The sequence below is a fragment of the Fusarium proliferatum genome, assembly GCF_900067095.1.
Source record: "Fusarium proliferatum ET1 genome assembly, contig: FPRO_scaffold013, whole genome shotgun sequence".
NCBI classification, from domain to species: domain Eukaryota; kingdom Fungi; phylum Ascomycota; class Sordariomycetes; order Hypocreales; family Nectriaceae; genus Fusarium; species Fusarium proliferatum.
In genome coordinates this window covers 887,082-903,124 of record NW_022194802.1, presented here as the reverse complement: position 1 = coordinate 903,124, position 16,043 = coordinate 887,082, and the positions used below count along the sequence as shown (strand labels likewise).

At 49.5% G+C, this 16,043-nt stretch overlaps 7 protein-coding genes across 7 annotated transcripts; 2 read left to right on the top strand and 5 right to left on the bottom strand.

Moving 5' to 3' along the window:
* Window positions 1–1,470: 1,470 nt before the first annotated feature.
* On the top strand, window positions 1,471–3,477 carry FPRO_12934 (uncharacterized protein; the record flags this gene model as incomplete). Its single annotated transcript, XM_031223505.1, has 1 exon — window positions 1,471–3,477. One exon carries the CDS (start codon window positions 1,471–1,473, stop codon window positions 3,475–3,477), a length of 2,007 nt encoding a protein of 668 aa, XP_031088857.1.
* Window positions 3,478–4,034: 557 nt separating this feature from the next.
* FPRO_12933 (uncharacterized protein) lies at window positions 4,035–4,801 on the bottom strand (the record flags this gene model as incomplete). The annotated part of the gene is made up of 2 exons (XM_031223504.1): window positions 4,035–4,597; window positions 4,645–4,801. 2 exons carry the CDS (start codon window positions 4,799–4,801, stop codon window positions 4,035–4,037), a joined length of 720 nt encoding a protein of 239 aa, XP_031088856.1.
* Window positions 4,802–5,388: 587 nt separating this feature from the next.
* Window positions 5,389–7,154, bottom strand: FPRO_12932 (uncharacterized protein; the record flags this gene model as incomplete). Its single annotated transcript, XM_031223502.1, has 5 exons — window positions 5,389–5,448; window positions 5,510–6,040; window positions 6,094–6,717; window positions 6,778–7,017; window positions 7,068–7,154. 5 exons carry the CDS (start codon window positions 7,152–7,154, stop codon window positions 5,389–5,391), a joined length of 1,542 nt encoding a protein of 513 aa, XP_031088855.1.
* A 750-nt stretch (window positions 7,155–7,904) lies between these two features.
* Window positions 7,905–8,891, bottom strand: FPRO_12931 (putative pectate lyase 1; the record flags this gene model as incomplete). The annotated part of the gene is made up of 1 exon (XM_031223501.1): window positions 7,905–8,891. The coding sequence occupies one exon, from the start codon at window positions 8,889–8,891 to the stop codon at window positions 7,905–7,907; it is 987 nt and encodes a 328-aa protein (XP_031088854.1).
* A 733-nt stretch (window positions 8,892–9,624) lies between these two features.
* FPRO_12930 (uncharacterized protein) lies at window positions 9,625–12,183 on the bottom strand (the record flags this gene model as incomplete). Its single annotated transcript, XM_031223500.1, has 1 exon — window positions 9,625–12,183. The coding sequence occupies one exon, from the start codon at window positions 12,181–12,183 to the stop codon at window positions 9,625–9,627; it is 2,559 nt and encodes an 852-aa protein (XP_031088853.1).
* A 1,102-nt stretch (window positions 12,184–13,285) lies between these two features.
* Window positions 13,286–14,229, top strand: FPRO_12929 (uncharacterized protein; the record flags this gene model as incomplete). Its single annotated transcript, XM_031223499.1, has 2 exons — window positions 13,286–13,380; window positions 13,440–14,229. 2 exons carry the CDS (start codon window positions 13,286–13,288, stop codon window positions 14,227–14,229), a joined length of 885 nt encoding a protein of 294 aa, XP_031088852.1.
* Window positions 14,230–14,426: 197 nt separating this feature from the next.
* Window positions 14,427–16,014, bottom strand: FPRO_12928 (uncharacterized protein; the record flags this gene model as incomplete). Its single annotated transcript, XM_031223498.1, has 3 exons — window positions 14,427–15,436; window positions 15,488–15,589; window positions 15,642–16,014. The coding sequence occupies 3 exons, from the start codon at window positions 16,012–16,014 to the stop codon at window positions 14,427–14,429; spliced, it is 1,485 nt and encodes a 494-aa protein (XP_031088851.1).
* Window positions 16,015–16,043: the final 29 nt, after the last annotated feature.

The following is a 16,043-nucleotide window of genomic DNA, read 5'->3' as shown; positions in this document are numbered from 1 at the left end:
TGCGACTCTCACACTGTCCATCTACCTCTGATATCCCATGCTAATGAAACCCCACCATGGTCCTGACGGTCTCCAAGACACCCCCACCAAGAACTGGTCTGGGCTAGGCTTGACAGAATCAACGAGACATGGTTCCCACGGGGAAACCGCTTTTGACGCTGGGGTAGACAGCAGAGACACTATCGTGAGCCTCACATTGTGAAGAGATTGAGCGCCCTGTTTGTGAACAACAAAGAGCAAATGCAGTGCCCAGATACGAACGATGTGATGTGCGCTTGACGCGGCCCCTGAAAATGGGACCATGAACGAACATCATCATTGCCACCCACTTCAAGATCTGAGGGGACTGGACAATGTTCCATTTTTGATTTTCAGGGTATGACAGGCGCCTGGGTTCGGTTCTGAGTTTACTGTACTGATGGTGCCCGCTGGACTGGGCTGGCTAACTTTAGTTGGGCTGGCAGACCCTTCTCCTTGTGTTCCAGGGGTCTTTTCTACACTACACTTTTACCTCGGGAACTGGTGTCCGCGTCATGTCATTCAAAGGTGGCATGTGGGAAGAGATGCTGAAAACAAGAAGTTTAATAGAGACAGATAAGCAATTTGGTGATTCTTTTAGTTGGACTTCTCGGCAACATATGATGATTTTGAGGCCGTGGTAGGCAGCTGGACAATTGATAGCGAGGCTTAGGCCTTGGACTTGTTCGATAGTTTGTGGCGGCACTTCCAATGCGAGAATAGGTAGAGCAGAGTCTGACCGGACATGGACTTGACACTCCATCCATTGACAAGGGTCCGTCGCCCATTGATTTGACTGAAATGTGAACTTGTGACCGCCGGCGTCGGACGCCAGCCATTTCCCGCTTCCATTCTCGTCACCAGGAGAATGAATGGATGGATCAGAGACAATTCCATCCATGTAGTCTATGTACCTCTACTACCGAAAACAGACTATCCTGGTACTGTAACTAAGGTCCTCTTTAGTGAGGTGAGGTGCCTCTATCGCCCCGCCCGCTCTTTTGCTCTGGCCTCTCTCTGCTGTTGCTAGACTAAAACCAAGGTCGCCCGCGCAGTCGGAGTCTCGTATCTCAACTGCTTTTCTCTACCAGAGCAAAAGTCGACTTTCGTCACTAGCAAACCAAACCGTCTTCACATTTTTAATCTCCATTCTACTTTTATTCTTTCCCCCTTCCCACTAAAGCCTTTTATCTTTCCTCCACCGAAACATCCTTTGGTCTACTCCAATTGCGGTCTTCTCATTACCCTTAACTAAGGCAAATACTGTTATTACTCACTTGTTTTTGTCCCCCCCTGCCCCTCCATCGCAAGCACAGGACAGGCACAGGTACAGGCACCGCGAGTGAGCGAGCGAGCGCAACGTAGGCCAAGTACGAACGAGCATCAACCCAGTCAAGTCCGCACGAGTCATCTATTCCCGAACCCTGGTCTTTTCTTTCTCCTCCCCTCATCATGGCCACGACAGACAAACCTCGGCGAAGGTTTGTTCCAGAGCCCATTGAGACCACATTTTCAACCAGTCGATCAAGCAACAGATCAGATGAGAAAAAGACGCCTCGTACAATGAGACCTAATCCCGAACCTACACCCGAGCCCTCGCCTCGTTCCCCCTCGCCTGGTTTGAACGAGTTGCAGAAGAAGCACCAGCAGCGACCAAAGCGACGCTTTGCTCCTCAGTTGATCGAATCGTCCCGAAGAAGTCGCAGAGTTGGAGATGCAGGTCCTGCGACCAAGCCCACCGACAAGACCGACATTACCCCTTACACAAAGAACATCTACACCGCCACAAAACACCGCGGCAGACGGCGAGACGATGCCCACGAATCCCCTTCCAATGGCCCCAGACGTCGCGAATCCGAGGATGAGAATGTCGTTTCGTTCCTGCTAGAGATTGCTGCGAAGGAGGCAGAGCGCCAGATGCAGGAGGCCGCTCTGGCCGCGTTCCCCAACAGTCATGTTCGTGAAGGAAACGTCGATCATTTTTACTTCCGTGAGAGTTCAGGAAGCGATCAATCTCCCGAGAGCACTTCTCCCATGCATGATCACCATGGCCATCCCGTCAAACACCATCACAATGTGCGGCGGCAATCGTCCGACAGCAATCTCGGCTGGTGGCATAAACACATGCAGGAGCATGTCGAGGCCAAGCAGGAGCAGGAACAGCAGCAGAAAGATGAGGATGCTATGGCGATTGACGAGAAGCCTGGGGAGATGGACACCCTCGTTGAAGAACCTGCAGTGGAAGCACCAGCGGTTAAGAAGGACGAGGATGTCATGATGCGAACCGATACGGCAGACCTCGATGCAATGGACCTCGAACCTCCTCCGGATCCGATGTGGACCACCTCAAACACCCCTCGTGATAGTAGTAGCAAGCGGTCATCGATCGGTGTTAGTGGTCCGATTGGTGAGACGCATATGCCGTTGCTCGATACAGAATCTTATTTGACAGCCGAGCAACGCAGCAAGGCATCGTCCCCGGCACCTGCAGCATCCCGACACATTGGCGAATCTACGATGCCCTTCATCCCATCGGCCCCGGCCGTTGGCTCTGCAGATGTCCCGTACGCCAAAGCTTCTCAAATACCCCCAGACACCGGCGGCTTTGCTGCCACGCGCAACCTCGCCCGACCCTTCGGATACCGACCTTTCGGACGCGGATCGCCTGCTCCCTCGTTCCAGAAGAAGCGTCTGGGTGTCACACCGCCCATGCTCGGCAAAGATCTTGTCTTCCGGAGGTGTCCGTCTCCCAAGCAGACCAAGCTCGAGCCCGATCACCCATTTGCAGAACGCCATGCTGAAGAGAAGTTCCGGGATCTTTCGGGTCAGAATGGTCTCTGGAGAGGCTATTGCTTCAGATCAGACTCGAATGATAACTATCTGGTGCCAGCAGACCTGCATGCCCCACCAATGCTCGCCACGCCCAGACCGGCGGCCACTCCCGGTGACGCTTCAAAAATCAGCTCTCCACCATACACAGACGAGCCTGTCGTGATCGGAGCAGCCAATGGCCAGGCCAACGGCATAGCGCAGCACCGGGCACGGGCCGGTCCCCCCAAGGGACTCCACATGCTGCATGGTATCAATGAGCGTCTGCAGAAGGAAAAGGCACATGCAGAGCTCGAAGATAAGATTGAACAGGAGTTTGATGACAGCTTTGTCACCCAAGTGTACAACTATCTTTCGCTAGGCTATCCTGCTATGGCCCGCGCTTTTGATGGCGAGCTTTCACGTATTAGTTTGATGAGTATTGAGGACCTTGAGAGAGATGATGAGAAGCAACTCGCCCAAGGCCACCTCGTCGAATCAGAAGCCGACAAGCCTCGCGATCAGAGATGCCCTCGATGGCATGCTCTACAGTCCTATATCAAGGAGTGGGCTAGGCAGCACCCCAACCTCGACAGCATGGACCCCGTCGGATGGGGTGTCCGAGAACGACGAGGCAGCTGGGCAGTCTAAGCTCCACATTACGATATCGTTTGCGTATTCACTATTTTATTGCGCCTTGTTTACAGCTTTCGATTTCAGAAGATGTTGATCGGTTACGAACACAACTGTTTAAACCATGGATGGGCGTTTTGCTTTCACATCGTGGAAATTTCTACGCATGTTGTTCTAGTTTTTATAAGAAGCATGACGGGACGAGGAAGTCCCCGGAGCGGGCTTTCGTGTACGGATCAAGGTAGAGGAGGATCAAGTTTTACAATGCGTTTGTTTACGATGCTCAGCGGTGGATGGCCTAGAAGGTGGTTCTACTAGATGACGGAAAGACCGGGGAGGAAAGACAAAAGCTATGAGAGGAGTGCCCGAAATGAACTGGGTGATGACGGCATGCGAGACAGCATCGCTGTGTTGATTTAGTGTGAGAGTTCAAGACTTGTTAAGTACCGCTACACGACGTGTAGACAGAATGCATTTCAAACTCGGCCGAACGGACCGAGAAAGTTTGCGCTGATGATAATTGAGGCTCACATGAGCGTAATTGAGTTAACTGCTTTAGACCATGTGAACTGCTATCACAACTTTGACGCATCTTTGCCACTCTCTTCAATAACTTTCCACTCTCTCCCACCAACATCAACTGTATCTCCCCCTCTCAGTGCCTCTTCGCCCAGAATCTTCTGAATCGGCAATTCCGCATCTCCCATTCTAATAGTCCTCTTCCACCCGTCCTTCCACTCCCATCTCTCGAGTGAAATATGCTCTCCAACTCTGATCAGCCCCTGCGCATAACATCCCAGTCTCACTACTGAGCCCCTCACTCCGTTCTTCTCATCCTCCGTTTGAAGAACAAGCGCTCTGACAGCTGGTTCACCAGGTACTGCTGTCGGCGTAGCATCGTGCCAGAGCTCTTCATACGCTGTGTCGATTCCAGTATCGGGGTTAACCATACTGCCCTTTTCGAGGGTCAGATCATTTGGTTGAGGATACATGAAGCCGGCATCGGAGTCAAGAGTGCGGGATGATATCCATTGGTGGAACGTTGAATGGGAAGTCAGGTTTCCTTCTGGGTCGGGGATCTTGGTAGATACCGTTGTGCCGGCTATGGCCCAGTCAAGGCGGGATAGAGGAAGGGGTTCTGAGATTTGTTAGTTGTGAACGAAAGAAAGGGGGAGGGGTGAGTACCATCTTGGCCGGTCCATGAGGGGTCATTATCGGGGAGGAGAATGCGTAGATCGACGAAGCGCTTGAGGCGTGGTGATGTTACGACTATAGTCGTTGTCGGCTCCGAGGCCTCGTCTGGGAGCCAACGGATGAACTTTCTTATTGAGATCGTGCCCATTGTAGTAGATGTTATGTATGAGTTAAAGGTAAATGAATGATGAGCAAGTTGAGCTCATCGAGCCCGAGGGAGTGGATGTGTGGGGGCGGAATATGGGAGCGGAACGCCGATATCCATCCACCTAAGATTCCGCCAATACAGCGCTTGTCTAACCAAAGCCGTATCGAACCAATGTTTGCAACTATAAAGGAGAAAACCAACAGCAGACCATACCTGCACGGAGAAAAGAAAGCCGCCCAAGAAGATGATGACATGGGTATATGAGAGTGACTGACTCAAGATCAAGCAAGAAAGGCTCAGACCGAGTAGGAAGATGCTTCTCACTAGGAAAGCCATCCGCTTTGATATATGCTTCTTCTCGGCCCAGGCTTCCAGAGCGAAAACAGAGAGCTGCAGAAGCATTGAAACCGCAGTGTAAACGAGTAGGTGTTTATCTAGCAAAATCGAATTGAAAGACAGAACAAAGGAGAAATTGCCAGAAAAGAACACTAGCTCCGCCCGTAGTAGCAGATAAAAAGCGAGAAACAGAACTAGATATAGAGAAAAACGCCATTTCCAACCTCCTAGCATCGTAACAAGAAAACAAGTTAAAAGCAGGAAAACATGGGTGAGTATAAACTGCGAAGACGAAAAAACCCATTGTGAGACTGCCAACATTAGCTTCCGATATGTGGTGCTTCTGTCCATATATATATTTCCCAAGTTAACATCACTCGAGGATATGAAGTTTCCGGCAAGCGAGATAGCAGAGTATACGAGTAGAACAACATCGCGAATTGAGCGCTTCAATACAATGCTCCAAGTCATTTTGTCAAGCCATAGATTGCAGATGGACCAAGAGGCCTGCAGCGTGGGCTGGAGAACAAAAATCGAAGTCAAGATTTGAAAGAGAGGAGTAGCAATGCCTTGCGTTTCTGCTTGGTCGAGAACGAAATAGACCGCAATCTCGATGTATGACAGAACCGCCAGGAAGAATGTACCCCGATATGCTGGGCTGTGGATATGATACAGTTCTCTGATGTCTGAGTTGCTCCCAGGAATCTCTTGTAGGTCATTAATAGGCTCATGGGCCTTTGGTGACGAATAGAAGGCTTCGATTGCTAGGGCAAGAGGCGCAATGAGAAGGATGATAGGAAGAACTTGACCAAACGTCCATTTGCTGTCGTCTTGATTGCTGGGAACGCGGAGTTTGACGAGTCGCGTTGTAATCCAAATGATGGTAAAGAATAACCAATAGACCTGCCCAGCAAGATCAGTGAAGTTTTTAGGATTATATGTCTATCGCAGCTTACCTCGGCAAGAAGCGAAGTAAAAAGACTCAGCTGAATACTTATGACTGAGAGATACCCAATCCTGAAAGAAACGAACAACTGTCTCCAGGCGCGAGGCGTGGAGCCCAATCGTCTTCCTGTAGAGTCTAGATAAAGTCTCCTGTCCAAATTTACCATTTCTTCCAGAAGCGATGCAATTCTACGCAACCCGCCTTCAAGTCCCTCAAAAGTCTTCGCAATACGAATAGCGAGACCCCATACGATAAGAATGATAAACTTGATGGCTGATTGAAAAGCAATAGAGGTTGTATCTATCCGCTCTTTAAAATAGCAGATAGCAGGACGTCCACCTTGAGAGTCGAGCCATGGATCTCCATCGAAAGTCATTGACAATCCTACCGCCACCGATAGCATGACTTGGATTATGCACATGGCTACTAGACGCCATGTGCGCTTTGCGGGATTATTGGCGAGATGGTTGCGGAGAAATGAGAGACTGGCCAGATGAGTTACTGAAGCAAGCCATGCCAGGTAGATCATGTATTGCCAGTGATAGGCAACGATGTCGCAGCCAACTGAAGTATACGCGCTGATGAGAATTGCTAACGATGTGAAGATCTGGACATCAGCGAACATGAGGACGCACTGCAGTGCATAATAGTATAAGTACATGTGCCTGTCAGGACAGAAAAGCAGCCAACTTACAGCGTTCAGGACGGTCCCGAGTCTGGAAGACTGAGCCGAAATATATTTGGAATCATGCTTAGGCCAAGGGAGACTCTGGAGGATTTCGTGAACCGCAAAGTCGATCGAGTTTGGATACTTCGTAGCCTTTTGCGTGCCCTCTTTTCGAAAAGGGTCTAATCTAGGATCATAGACCTTGAGATAGTATCCGATGAGAACAACGACCACCATCCACGCCGTAAGGACAAAAGCTGATGTCACCTCGTTGAGGGTTAGCCGTAAGTAGTGTTCTGGATCAGAGCGAGGCTTACACCAATTCCTCCTATATCCCCATACGAGGGGATTTCTTTGGGGAAGTCTTTGCAGGTTGAACTGCATGTGTTTGATAATTTGAACATTGGAGCAAGTCTTCCGTAATATTATAAATTCGGAAGCTTGGGAAGGAAAGCCTTCCACGGGCTATATATATATCAGGCTGTGGGAGCTGACCTGCGCCATCAGGTCTAGGCGGCTATTGGAAGCAGGCTCCGGAAACGCGCGGAAGAGAATGCAGGGTGGTATGCCATGTTTCAGGTCCAAAAGAACTGGTGTACAAGACGCAGAAGCCTCGTTGGTCCATCTTGCAGATGCTGAATGAACAAAAGGATAAGGAATATAGATCCTCACAGTACGACAAGGCGATGTAGTTGCACGCAAGTGACAGTTCTGCTAGTCACAATCTTTCTCCCTATAGTACTGAAGGTTACGATAACATTGCACTGCACAGCCGTCCTTGAATACTAAACAAATGCCTGCCTCTATCATTTTCAAGCAGGCTTCCAGAAGCCCAATAAGAAGAGAAGCAACCAGGGATGTTCTTGGCCTGCACCAAGCCACAATACAGTTAGCTGTAGTCATTGGACGCTGCTTCTCACTTTTTACAACCACTATATACAAGTCAGCCTCATGGTCAAAATGCCCAAGCTGAAATATGAGACTAGTAGAACTGTGAAACATGCCAATTGTACCGTGCCTGGAACCGAAAGCACAGGCTACAGACAGTGGATTTATGGGAAGTATAGTGTTAGAAGTCTATCTATGACCATAAACTGCCTTTCTACTTGTCTAGAGGCCTCCCATCAAGCCTGGCAGACGTCATATGACGTCGCTTAGACTTTGATAACACCAGTACCAGCCTTCTCCTTGAGATAATCACAGATACAATCCGCAGAGTCGGTGGTGTAATCATAAGGAGGAACGAAATCCTTCTCCTGAGTAATCTGCGACTCACTGTTCTCGAAAAGGTTGTCTTTCTCAATAGCGAATCCATCCTCCTTAGAGTCAAGGTTGGTGACAATAGGTCGCTTAACGTTAACAAAAGCAGTAGTTTCCACGAGGACTTGAGCACCCATGCGAGAGTTCACTCCAGAGGTGGGAAGATCCTCGTAACAGCTGCTGTAAATATGCGCGGTTCCGAAACGAATGGAGGGGGTGCGGCTGTTGACGTTGCTCCAGTAGTTGTGGTGGTAAGTAACGTGGAGCTTGCCGGTGTCTTGATCACCGTTGCTGTCGCTGTGGCCGATGAGACTAGCCTTCCAGTGGTCGGAGAACTTGTTCCATGAGAAGGTAAGGAAGTCGGAGCCGCGCTTGGCGTCGAGGAGACCGTCGTAGAAGTCCTTGTCGCCGGTGTCGCCCTCGGCAGAGAACTCGTTGTGGTCGATCCAGATGTTGGTAGAGGTCTCAATGTCGATGAGATCCATCTCCTTGGGAGGGTTCTTCATGGCGAGGTTGCGTATGATGACATTATCGGCCTTCTTGATGCGGAAACCACTGTCAACGAGACCAGAGCCGGAACCGACACCGAGGATGGTGGTGTCGCTCTTGACGTTCATGATATCGCAGCCGGTAAGCTGGCCGTCGATGTGAATGACACCGCCATTGGAGAGAGCAGAGGTAAGCTCTGAGCAAGAAGTGACGGTGACGGGATCACCAGATCCTCCGGTGGTCTTTGCTCCGTATCCAACGAGCTCGTCAACCTCAGCAGCGCCGCAGCTACCGGAAGAAACCATGAAACCAGCAGGTTCGGAAGCTTGAGGGACAGGGGAGGCAGTAGCCAAGAAGGCGGGGATGAGAGAAATAAGTGCGGATCGCTTCATGATGATGACAGGCACAGCCTTAACGATAGACAGGTAAAGAATGTGAATGTAGTAGAGAAAGAATGTAATTACAACGAAAGTGAGTTACCAAGACACTATCTACAAGAGACAGCAGCCCAGATATAAATGTTTCTATGGATTATATCTCCACAAATATGTCATCCGGTTAGACTTAAGATTAAGTCTAAAGATCAGGAGTCTCGCTGCTCTACTATGTTTGGCGGACGACAATATCACCGCCTGGGCGACGGTGCCAAGCTGTTTATTCCCCGTTTTTTGGGTCTGATGAGCGGAAACATTGGAGGCTGATATATCTTGGCGAAGTGTTCCTGAAGACAAGCGAGCTGGGCACGGTTTCAGGGCTGATGGAGTGGTTATTACCGGATGACAGCGGGCGGCTGCGGTTTCTAGAAATGTGTTAAGATCGACCTCTATAGCCGAAGGTAGATTTCATTGATCACTCATGGGTTCTACAATTATGTCGAGGTATTTTCTCAGGCACACCTCGAAGTATCAGAGAGCTTGGCATATCTGCATCCGTCGGTAAAAATAAACTTGTCAAAAGGCTGCTAAATTTATCATAAGTTATGATGAGATACCATAAACTATTCTAAGATATTATAAACTCCTCTAAGAATCCTTTTCAGGATTAAAGGTATGAAATGAGACGTTAGATGGAAAACACCCCTACCCGAGGAAAATGGACAAAATGCCGCCCTTACAAATGCTTCTGTCATGAAGCACACGAGAAGCACCCCCTATCGTAGTACTTTTCTGTGCCCTGTGGATTATATGTGATTCCTAAACCAGCAGGCCCAACTCTGAAGGGATAACACTCAGTGTTGCTCTTGATGTACGCAAAGCCCTGACAATCTGCTCGTTCAAGGCAGACTGCAGCGCAGTTGGCCAGACTTCCAACTGGTTTGATGACATAGTTTAAGAGACGAGCGCTTTGAGCTTGTTGACCGCTTTGACCGGGGATACCACAGGTGACTTCGTCGCTCAAAGAGGCCGAGGGCACTGCACAATCAGTAGGCTCTGCTTGCGTCGTTTGAGTCGTGGTTGGTTCCCCCAACGCGCTTGTAGCAGCTTGGGTGCTGGAATCCTCGCCAACTAGCCGTGTTGAGGTGATCATGGTTGTGTGGGCCTCGGATACTGGCTGCGAAGAAGTCACCGAGTCATCGCAAAGCGTGCAGCTCATACACTCCAAATCACTCCATACGCCAGGTGCATTGGAGACTCCATCGATAGTCGGGTCTGAGCTGAACATGCACTTCATCCCAGACCTAGTAGGATCGATGGCAAAGGCATTGCACGATCTATCGAGCTTGCAAATGAGAGCGCATTCTTCGAATGTGTTTTGATTAGGGAAGTCAGCGAGACTACGACCATATGGTTCGACGTTGCGTGGCCAACCACGCTTGCCACATGTTGCTGTTGAAGGCACAACATTTGCTGCGGAGCAAATACCAGGGGATGGCACGCCGTTGGCACATAGGCTCGCGGTAGTGGAGGGAGATGTAGAAGTCGTAGTTGGGATGACGGTAGATGAATCGGTCTCATCAATGGCTTGGCTTGTACTCGTGGCTGCATCAGCGGCAGATGTGGTTGTGATAGCTGGTTTCGTAGTCGTTGGCGCGGCGAGAGTCGAACTTGTCTTGTCCTCTGCAGCACATGTCCACTGAGGCATGTTGGCAGGGTCTTGACCAACAGAAATGTAATCGAAGTAGGCATTTCCCTGTCCACAAGAATGGCAATCCATATCCGTGAACCAGAAAAGCTCACTACCGGCCTCGGCGACCTCAGAAGACCTGGCGTCGTACAAGCTACAGCTTCCAAAGGTCGCTGCATAAGACTTGCAAGAAGGATACTTGGCACAAAGATCGCGACATTCGTTACTAAGACCGCAGACACCGTTCGTTTGGGCAGTTAAAAAGGGCTTGGCACAAGCTTTCGCTTTGCCCTTGACCTGGGTACAAGATTTGGCGGGTGTATCAGCGTTGACATTGACGCATACAGAGCCAGCGGGTTGCTCAGCGCATGCATCCTCCTGAATACAGCTTCGATCATAGGCCCAGGCTGAGTCGGAGCCTCCGTTGGTAGGGATGTCTGCCCAGTTCGTAGCAAGGAGATTGCATGTGTTGGCGCATCCGCTGCCGAAATAACGCCACTCGAAGCTTTGGCAATTGGTATCTGCAAGACAGAGAGCGGCACATTGCTCCTTTGTGATCTTGCTTCCACCATAACCTTTGTAGCCTTTTGTGCTGCTATAAGGCCTCTTGGCGCAGCCTCGACCAGCTGCGCCGGTCCCGAGTTTGGCACAGAGCTTGGGGCCTGATGTGGTGGGATCAGTCGGTGCAGAGGTCGAGGCGGAGGCAGAGGCGGAGGCAGAAGTGGACTCGATTGTCTTGTCGGTTGCTGAGGCTTCATCAGTAGTAGTTTGTGCTTGGGAGGCTTGAGTTGTAGGAGAGCCAGAAGACTCGGTGTTATCGCTGCTAGTCGTGGCTGTGTCCACAGCAGGAGCGGTGCTTGTTTGAGCTGGAGCAATGGTAGCGGCATGCTTAGACGTAGGAAAGAACAACGAGATACCGTCAACCCATTCATCTCCTATCTTGTTAGAGACAAAGACTTGATCGAAGTAGACTTCAGCAGAGCCACCATTGATACAGTTGAGCTCGAAACGAATCATTCCACTTGAAGTAGTGACAGGCATAGAGTCGACAAACTCCAACCAGCTATTGCCTTCAGAGACAACAGGAAAGTATGGAGTTGCTCCAAATTGGGCATTTCCGTAAAGCCCTTCGATGCGGCACGTGTCCGCGATAGCATTGTTCACGATGGAGTACCAGAAGCGAACAGTGAAGTCACTGGGCTCCAGATTGTCGAGCTGCTGTTGAATATAGGGGTTATCGGATATGAAGTCTCGCTTTTGACCAGGATTTCCCGAATTGGTCTTGAGTTGCACACAGTTCCTCTCCTCGGTGTGATCTCCCTGATATCCAGGGCCTTGAAGGAGTTTCGCGTCACCACCGGCTTGAAAGGCGTATATACCACCATCTGATGAAGGATCATAGCCTCCAAAGTCGCCATTCGTCACTGCATTGGTGATAATGACCGGCCCATCGGTCGTTTCGGAAGGGCGTGCTGATTTTGTTGCTGTTCCACTAGTAATTGAAGTGGAATCCGTCGTCTTGACTCCAACAGGTGATGAGGGCTTGCAATTGCTGGCAGCAACAAGCTCCAATAAGCCCCCAAAAGCAAGAGCCACAACAAGCGCTGAAACGGAACGCATCTTGAACGAACGGATAAGCCAAAAGGCTAAAATGAGAGACTGAGAAAAACAAGGTTACCAATCACCTACGCCACTGAAAATAAGAGCGAGCCATGATATATAACAGTTCCAAAGGCGTCCGCCTCCCGCTGTCTTGTCCGTTCCCCTGACATGATGGGAATATTTCCGCTGTCATGGCCCAGGTTTATCGTGTGGAATTTCTCGATAGTTCTCAGCTTTGAATCAATAGCTCCGATGGGGTTTCCTCTTTCACCTACCTATGCGCGGGCTAGATTGGGTTGGCATATTGAACTATTGAACGCCTCGACCTAGCAGTGGGGTTTTTTTACTTAAAGAGAGCCTGTCAGGCTCTAGAAGAGGATGCTAAAATAAACTTAGGAAAGAGTCGCCTAAGCTTAAGCTAAACTACCTAAATAATGAAGAGACTTGGGTAAATTATGATAAGTTTAAGATACCCTTTGCTGAGTTTATTTTAACACCTTGTATCAAGGCCTGATGCGTTCTTGCTCCGCAAGGAACACGGTATCGAAGATGTCAAATTTTACATGGCAAGTCAGTCAAACTTCTGCCTCTCAAATGCCAGCTCCGGGTTTAACTGCCGATCTCGCATATTTTGTTGTAACGGGTCATCCCGAAGATGCATGCATGCGTCTTCAGGCTCAGAGTCAATATGTCAAGTTCACAGAGTGTTTACTCTGGCAACTTAAATTTGTCGTTAAACACAATGTCGAATAGAGGCCTAGCCATTTCTCTATTAAGTTTCTTGGAAGATGACTAAACTTGCTTTCATTTGACTATAAATACCTTCTATGGTCCCAATCAGTCTGCCACACCTTTGTGAATGCAAAACACTTACTAACGTTGCCTGGTTGATCCGGGATTCCAGTAAAGCTCCGGCCACGACCACAACAAACAACAATGCACACGACCTCTCACTTAGAGAAGCTCCCAGGGGAGTTACTGGTTCATCTTATGTGTTCTTTTTATTCCCCGATAGATCTTCGGTCATTCATCTCAGCATCTCCAATTTTTCTCCAGTGGTTTCGTACCTACCGCCAGTCTATTCTATGGCCCCTAATCGAGCTTTTGAAAGCAGTATATCATGACGACGAAGCATTCACGTGGAGCGGAATTCGAGGCGTTCAGTTACGACTACAAGGCCATCGGTTTCCCTATTTGGATCCGTATGAAGTCAAGGTAAGAACGTATCGGGTGGATGTGTCCAAGTCTACGAGCGAGAAAGAATGGAGTGGCAGTCTCCCATTTCTCTGTGAGCTATTCAAGCAGCGGCAAGATGCCGATGCACTTATATCGGAATACGCCGTAGAGGCATGGAACAAGCTACTTGGTGAGGCTAGAGCCAGGGCACAACGTGATCCCTTCTTTACCTGGCTTCCAGAGTTTGATCAGCCTTTAGTCCTCTCCCCAAGTGAGATTATTCGTTTTGAACAAGGACTCCTTAGTTACGACCATGAGCGACACGACATATACCATGATTTTGACCGCTTAGACAGTACCGTGCGGCCAGAAATGTCAAGACCTGCGTGGGACCATCGTCCTTCAGACCTCGAGGGGTTCAAGGAGATAGGATGGTGCCTGCGCTCATTTGAATCTGTTTTCCATTTCGTTTTTGGCGAATATCGCGAGCTCATGCATCGCGTCGATAGGGAGCTTCTTGAAAGAGACACCCTCAATAGCGGCATATCCCGTGGGGTAGAGACTCGAGTTTGCCAGTTCCTTAAAAGGACAAAATATCAAGAGCACAGGTGCCTCATTTTCCTCTCTATTCAAGGGTATGGCCTCCTACGAAATCTGCGGCGTATCGATGAAGCCCACGTTCGGCACTTTATCCTGAATACGTTCCTCTGGGTCATTTTGCGCGATGCGACGGGATATTTGCCACTCGAATACACATTCATGCGTGATATCGATCAATATGGCTTGCTGATCGATACACCTCTCAAGCCGATGTACGAACCCTGGACCCGAGCAAGATACTTCTGGGATCGAGAGCGGATGGTGAAGATATATGGGAATCAACAGTAAGTACAGTAATTCTTGGAATGTTGGTGTTGAGTAGTAGATGATGGTGTCTGAAATGGGCGTTGCTTTCAAGTCATTGGAGACACCGCAAGGAGCAAGAAAACTTTGAACCGGTAATCAGCAGGCCACACAAAGACTGTTCTGAAGATTCAATAATGCATACTGAATCCAAATTTGCATCAATTTCTGTCAGATTTCCCTCAGTCACTGAGAATAAGCGTAGAAGACTGAGACGGAAGAGTCATCACGGCTGCTTCCCATAAAGCTCTTCCAGGGACATCATGGACAATATTTATCCACGGAAACGGCTTCACTTTAGCCTTTACTTCCTCCCAATCCGTGATACCCAATAGCTCTGATGTCTTGCGAATTTGACCCAAGACAAGTGTATCGCAATTCCCATTCGTCAACGAAAGCCCATATACAAACACTGCCCAGAACCATAAAGGCCGATACTCTTCTCCTCTCTCAAGTAGTTCACGGCTCTCAACATGCTCCCTAAGTAGCTTGTGCAAGAGCTTACAGTGTACACTCTTGAGATGACTCGCAGACCATGTGACGGTAACCAAGAACGCCAGCAAGGCCAGCTGCCACAAATCATCCATCAGATCTTGTGGTCTCGTACCACCCAGTGATGCAAAGTCTACCAGCCTCTGCCACATCGAGATAAGCACATCCTGGTACTGCAGACCCGACATCTTCGCCTTTCCGGGTCTTCGGCACAGCGCCAGAAGCTCACGTGTGACCTGCTGCAACAGTTCACTCATCTGGTTCAGCGGATACGCCAGATTTCGTGCTGACATCGGTCCTGCCGCTGCTGCTGTGAGTCCCGCGTTACCAAAGCGTGTGCGTGTGCCCTGAGCGACAGCGAGTTCGATGTCGGTGCGGCAGATCTTGTGGAGTAGTGGCCTGTTGCACTCGCGTATGTCGGAGATGCCGCCGGACCGGAAAGTCAGGAGGTTGTCAAGACCTTGAAGGTGCATAACGCTCGCAGTGAGGTTTTGAGTTATGTTTGAGTGAATTGCCAGAGAGATTATTATTGCGATATTGGAGTCTTCTTGAGCGGCCGATGGTTGGGAGAGGCGCGGGTTCATGAGACGAAGGGCTTGCGAGAAATGACGAGTTGCTTCGATACTTTCTACACTGGGAGTTGGGATGTTCCGTAAGATGTTGAGGTATGTCGCTGCCATGGCGAGAAGACAGTGCAAGCCTGCAGCTACGGTCAGTGATAAACTCGCGAAGGGGAGACCGAGATAATTACAGGCTTGGTCTGCTACCATATATCTGAACCATGGTGAGCCAATCTCATCTGTAGGTCTACAGAAGGCGTACGGGTATATGATATTGCAGACCGCGGTATGGACTGGAGGTGGTTAGCGAGCTATTGTTGGAGAGCTAAGACAAGATGAACTGACATTCGTAGACATAGTATCGCATCGACGGGGTGAACTGAACTGGGAATGAGAAGTACGTATACTCTTTTCCCGAGTATGGATTGTTGATAGAGTACGTAGTGTCTATGTCAGTATCTGCGATTTCTGGGAACAACAAGGCATTGCCAAGATGATCGACAGCACCATCGAGGCTCTTCCTTCTTCCCTCTACACTAGTACCCCTCTTCGAGATGTCTGGGCTCTTATGTGAGTCATTCAATTGAGGTGCAGCATGCCTCTTCCCACGGCCTTGTATTGTGCGGCCAAGATTCTTGCCCTTCATAACATGACTTCGTATTGCCTTGCGGGCACCAGGCTTTTGGGTAGAGTCATTGTCGATGAACTGGAACTTCATCGTCATGTAAGAGCATCACGGCTGAACGC